This window comes from Gossypium arboreum, chromosome 3 (genome assembly GCF_025698485.1).
Source record: "Gossypium arboreum isolate Shixiya-1 chromosome 3, ASM2569848v2, whole genome shotgun sequence".
Classification (NCBI taxonomy): domain Eukaryota; kingdom Viridiplantae; phylum Streptophyta; class Magnoliopsida; order Malvales; family Malvaceae; genus Gossypium; species Gossypium arboreum.
Window position 1 is genome coordinate 103,398,082 of NC_069072.1, and position 6,000 is coordinate 103,404,081.

At 34.9% G+C, this 6,000-nt stretch overlaps 1 protein-coding gene across 6 annotated transcripts in view; it reads left to right on the forward strand.

The window, feature by feature from the left end:
- Positions 1-5,141, forward strand: part of LOC108478187 (phospholipase SGR2-like) — a 43,510-nt gene extending 38,369 nt beyond the window's left edge. For 5 of the 6 annotated variants that reach the window (XM_017780615.2, XM_053025803.1, XM_053025802.1 and 2 more), the window contains 2 exons: positions 139-185; positions 4,356-5,141. In XM_017780615.2, coding sequence (XP_017636104.2) covers positions 139-185; positions 4,356-4,596 — 288 coding nt within the window. In that variant the 3' untranslated portion in view covers positions 4,597-5,141. Of the gene's footprint in view, positions 1-138; positions 335-4,355 lie in introns of those variants that run through there. The other variant, XM_053025806.1, reaches the window with a different exon arrangement.
- The last annotated feature ends 859 nt before the right edge of the window (positions 5,142-6,000 follow it).

Genomic DNA, 6,000 nt, shown 5'->3' on the forward strand with positions numbered 1-6,000 from the left:
GTTTGTGTGATCAAAGAAATAGTGGACGGAGTTTAGTTGTCTTTTTCCTCTTATTGTAACATAAGGATTTTAGTTTGTGTTCTTAGTTATGATTGCTGGTGCTAATTTCTCCTTACTAGTCGTTTTGTTTTTCTACAGGATAAAACTTTTGAACATCCGTATCTACAAGCTATTGGGTCACATACGTAAGATTCTTGAATCTATATACATATATATATATATACATATACATGCGTGTAATGGAAATCGAAATGGAGAAAGAAAAGTTGTGCATATTCAACTCAAAGTTTAGCTTATTTATGCAAGTTTACAAAGTTTGAAAAAGGAAAGGAAATTGTAGAAAATAATGATATAATTTAGGTGCTAAATCAGCAGCAATAAAAGAATTAGTGGCTAAACAAAGTAGTAAGAGAGAAGATGAAACTCTAGAAAACTTAGGGTTTAAAAAAAACCTCTAGTTTCTATATATTAATTCAAAAAAAAAAAAAGAATCATAATATGACTGTGAAGCCTACAACTTATTTATAGAGGCTTTCTTCTTGCAAGTTCAGTTACTAGGCTTTCTTACAAATAAAGTTTTATTCTAGCCCTAGGTTTAAACCCTAAAGATAACTAATAACCTCCGGCAGTTAGGGGTGCAGTACTGGTGTTGACAGGATCTGACACAGATTCCGACACTGGACAAGGATCGGATCTGGTGAAAATCGATGGATGTGGTGGTGGGAGAACTGAGAAGAAAAAACCTGGAGGAAAAGAAAAATAAAGTAGGAGGAGGAGGATACACAGTGGAGGCAACAGTGGCGACCGTGGATGACTTCTAACAAAGAAATTGCTGGTTGAGGAAAAGAAAAAAAATCTCATACGTAAAGCCCCAATCAAGGTGGCATAGAGAAGAAGAGAAATGTTGTGACTTTTCACTTTAAGTTTCTAGGGTTTTTTTAGTTGGGGATTTTTATAAAATTTTTAATGCTGGTCCAGACTCCTGACCAGCCCATGATTTTATAAATTCACAATGGGCAAAAAGCTAAGGCATAAAAAAACAAAAAAGCACCTTTCCAAAAGAAAGCCAAGGCTGGATCATCTCATAAATTAGGTTATGAGACGCCAAAAAGAAGAACTATACTTTTTAAATGTGAGACGCCCTGTCCTACTGCCGTACCTAACATTTGGAAAGTGTCCAAGTGTCCGTGTCCAACATGTGGACAGTGTCCCTGTGTCCGAAATTTCGAGAATTACCATGTCCGACACTAGGAGTCTTATCCATGTCATGCACCCGTGCCCTGAGTCCCGTTAACATAGCTAATAGCACTAGCCGTCTATAATATATATTACTTAAATATTATAAAATAAAACTAAAATAATAAAATATTATAATAAAAATACAAGCTCTTACATTATTCTTTCTAGCTTGGAAAACTTGACTTCGATGAGAAAACTTTCAGTACTTAATCATAAATTTCTAGATCAGCTCTTTGCAGTCTCTTGTTCATGTAATTGTCTTGGTTCATATCAATGGTTTGGCAAGCTGTTCCACAGATAAAAATTAAAGCATTATGATCACTAGCTCATGTGATCACTAGCTCCGGAATCAATGATCCACGTGTTTGTTTTACAAGGCTTGGCATTGAAAAAAAAAACAGAAAAATCAGTACCTGATTGAGCAAAGGAGGAAGAAGGATTATTGGATGAGTTTGGAAGATAAGAATTCATCCGAAATTGTGGTGATTGAAAAGCTTGTGTAGATGCTGTAGTTGTTCCTTGAGACCCTTCTAGAGAACTTTGGCCCTCATAATTTTCATTAGTTGTTTCAAGGGTAAAACTTTCTTCCTCTGTATTATTGCTAGATCTCTTATCTCCAATGAAGGCTGTTTTAACCATGATTCTACTAGAGATAACCTAGCTCAGATGTCATGAAAGTTACTCAAGAGAGCATTTAATAAAACTGTTCTGTTATTATTAACTAAAGAACTGACAAGGGGAAAATAGTTCTCTTATTCTAATAAACTACTAAAAAGATAAAATAAAATATTCCTAGAATATGAATAAAACTTATCTACCTAAATGAGCTGGTAATAGGCTACCCAAGTGTTTCCTTATTAATAAGAAAAATAATGGCACACACATTTATAGCTAAATTGAATGAAGAATTTCCACACTTCTCTTCAATCTAGGTTGTAGATATGGGTTATTCTCCTCAAGTCTTTAAAACTTATTTTGAGAGAGAGCTTTGGTTTGAACGTATTTTATTTACAGTCAAGTTGGCATGCATTATTATCTATTGTACAATGTCTCTTATGAAATGACAATCTACTTCCACATCCTTTGATCTATCATAATGAATAAGGTTCTAATCTGATGCTTATAATAGCCTAAATGTTCCAAAACATCTTCATGGGCTAACCAATAAAAAATTTAGTATCCTTATCAGCCACATTCCTTCTGAAATCTTGGAGTGTTAAGAACAAAGAAAGAAAGCAAAACAGAGAATTAGCAGTATAATGAGTCTGCTCTCAGTGTTTTATTTTCTTCAAACTTTACAAGATATATGAGTTTCTTTTCAAGAGAACTCAACAAATCCCACTAATACAATCTTGAAACTTGAAATACATTTCTTGTACACAAAATTAACCAAACATGTCGATCATTCCCTGAACAAATAAAAAAATCTACCAACTAAGATTGGTTTTACCTAAAACAAACACGCACTCATCACAGGTAGCGTGCACCAAAACAACTTCATTCTAACTGCGGATACATTCCGCAGGCACATTCCACGGATATACTCTGCATTTCTTCAATCCCGCCATACAGATCTCAGCTTCATGTGTCTGCAAATTTGTTCTCACTTGGACAATCCGCCAGGCTTGTATCATATGGACTGTCTGCATAATGTCAGTCCGCGAGACAGTTCGTCAAATAAAAATCTGCCAAGTGAATCGCATTTGGACTGTTTGCCATTTTATGAGCTGTTGCATGGTTGGCCATATCGAACAAATCTCCTTTGCCATTTGCACTACTATGCCACAAATGATTGTTTTTGCTAATCTGCAGTTAGTTATTGAACTCATGAAGATTTGAATATCTTTGCTTGAGTTCTTTTTGAAATACATGCCCTTGCATGGTCTCATCTTAAAATATCATACAATCCAAAGTTCTACATTTACGTTCCACTATTGAATTGTTTATAAATTGAACCCCATAGCACACGAGAAACCAATATCCTGTATAGTGTGAGAAAGAGATGTAAGTTCTGTAAACAATCTTTGACATCTGCCTTTGTCAATTTGCCTTAATGCTTTTGAAGTTGGATTAGTTGTTGCCAATTTCTTCACTTTAGCTGTCAAAGATCAAATCTTTGTTTCCGTCGTTACTAGTTTCATGTTGGTTCCATTCTAGGTAATTCTTTCCGTTCAATTTGTGAATGGTTAATTGAAGAGAAGAATTCATACTGGCATCATCAATTTTGAAAAGGTGTGGAGGAGATGGTTTTAGTGTTGTCCACATCACCCTAAAGTTGCTAAGACTCTGTTGGCTCTAGTCATGGTACATCTAGTAAATTTTCCACCCAAGTCTCAAGGATCGTGCTTTGATACTATTTGAGATTTTTAAATCGGAATCAATAATTCATTGATTCTAGGAACAACAAATTACATAAAACACTCAACAAGCTAACCCCTATCAAACCAAGAACTAACCAGATTTCATGAAAACAGAAATAAAAAACAAAGAACAACCAGAACTTATCCCTAAAATTTAGGAATTCGTTTTTATGCCTAAGTCTTTTGACACCCAACGAGCCAATACTAAAAACTAAAAATGAAATCTTGCCATGGGGACAAACAAATTAGGGTCAACAAACAGCATATTAATCCTGATCATTAATCATGGAGAATTTAGTACTATTTTAAAATTTGATACCAAACATCCGAACTTAGAAACATAGGAGAATTGGTGGAGAGGCCAAACTTGAATACAAGGCCACATTAAATTTAAAACTGAAAGCCCTATATTTGTTTTATGTTGTAATCGCATGTGGCATCTTAAATTTTGAGTTGGCAATATGCTTGTTGTAGACGTTACTATCAAAATGGTTTGTCTATTAAGAAATGAAAAGTAAAAAGCATTAATATATCATGCGTAGGGTAAAAGATAGAAAATTTGGGGTTTCGCAACCTCAAGACAAGGCCCCAAAAAAATGTGCTAAATTTCATACCATCAGTGTTCGAATATTCTGCAGCAAGAATAGTTGTGAGGGGTGGAATAGCTTCAATCCTATGTTTGATTTTGCCTCAGGTTTCAAGAATAAACTTGTATTTTTTGTTCCGATTTTGATTTGTAAACCTTTTGTTTAACAGAAACTATTGGAGGGATTATGATACTGCCCTGTTCATTTTGAAACATTTGTATCGAGATATACCAGAAGATCCCAACTTCCTGGGGGAGTCTATTGAAGGCAGCTTGAAAGATGAGAATGCATCCATGGGCTGGTCTGATGAAAGAGAGACTATTGATGAAGAACTTCCATTGACATTCTCTGACAGAGATATGGTGAAAAACTTCTCAAGGAAAGCTAAGAAATTTATAAAGAAGCCTTGAATGGCAACAGATTTCTTTTCTTGCTGTACACTAGAACCAAAAGTTAGCTGATCTAGTCAAGAAGTGATGCTCTGCTCCTTTGTCATACCGTTACTTTTGCTGTTGCTATTTGTTCATCTTCCGGTGAAGCTACCTTCTCTACGTGGGTTGGGTTTTCAAGAATTATTGGAAAGAGGTACCGTTTGGAGAATTTTATAAGTATTTCATCAGGGATGTTGATATGCTGCAGTAGACATGAAGATAATGCTGCTTTTTGCTTTCTGTATACATAAAAGGCAATGCAGAGATTTGCTCCCAAGTTATATAGTTTAGTGAATTTAGGTGGCGGGTACAAATGTACAAGTTTCTTATAGTGCAGAAAGTGCATGTAATATATAGATCAAAGAATCTTGTTGGTCACTAACTTCAACTACTATAAATTCTTGAATTTGCTGAGAAATTTGTAGTAAGTTCATCTTCAATTACTGTGGGATTTTATCATACTGCAACTCATGATTTTTTCATATAGTTAAACTACAAGTTTAGTAATTTATGTTTGCTTAAAATTATGATTTGTTCACCGAAGTTTTAAAAATTTGTATATGGTCTCCAATGCAATGGATTTGTTATGTTACGGTCAGTGAGCCGCCAGTGTAATGGCAATATGATGTGGTCGTTAACAATATTTTTTTTTTAAATTTTTTTAATTTCCTCATTTTGGTGAGAATTTTTATTTTCTTATTATTTTCCCTCTTCTCCCATAACCCTGGAGCTGGAGCATCAGTAGAGTAAAATGCAAACGTTTAAATATGCAATGAAGAAGTTAGTAATCTTCCTTTTTATAGTATACTTATTCATTAAGCATGTTATTTCATTATTAGATAAAAGATGATCCAGCTGTGGGATTAAATAATTTCGAGAAACTAACTTCATTAGTAGGAGCGATAGATGGTAGTGATTGATTATCTTCATGGTCGCATTAGCCTTCAATAACGTGAGACTCTTCGGTTGTAAAGGCTAGTCGACACCGGTGGCTTATAGTTGGAATTGCTTGGCAACAGCTTTGTCCTGAATCGGTCTCACCATTCGGGAAGAACAATCTTTCCAGTGGATGATTGAAGCTGAATCAATGAGCCCCAGCAGTCGGGTGATTCCTCATCCAATTTCAACCGAGCCAATAGGTCGCTTGCTTTTGTCTTAGTGAGGTCCAATGGCCTTAGCCATGGAAAGCTAGATCAATGCCAAAAAGCAATGTAAAAAGAAGACCCTTGCTTGTATGTGCTATGTCTAATGTTGAACCAGTCTTAAAGATATAAGTGCACATATATTATTTGTATGCTCGTTTACTTATTGCTATATGTTCGATTTAAAATTATGTTAGCACCACTAAGTATTCAATATTTAGCGTACCATTATGTTTGTTTT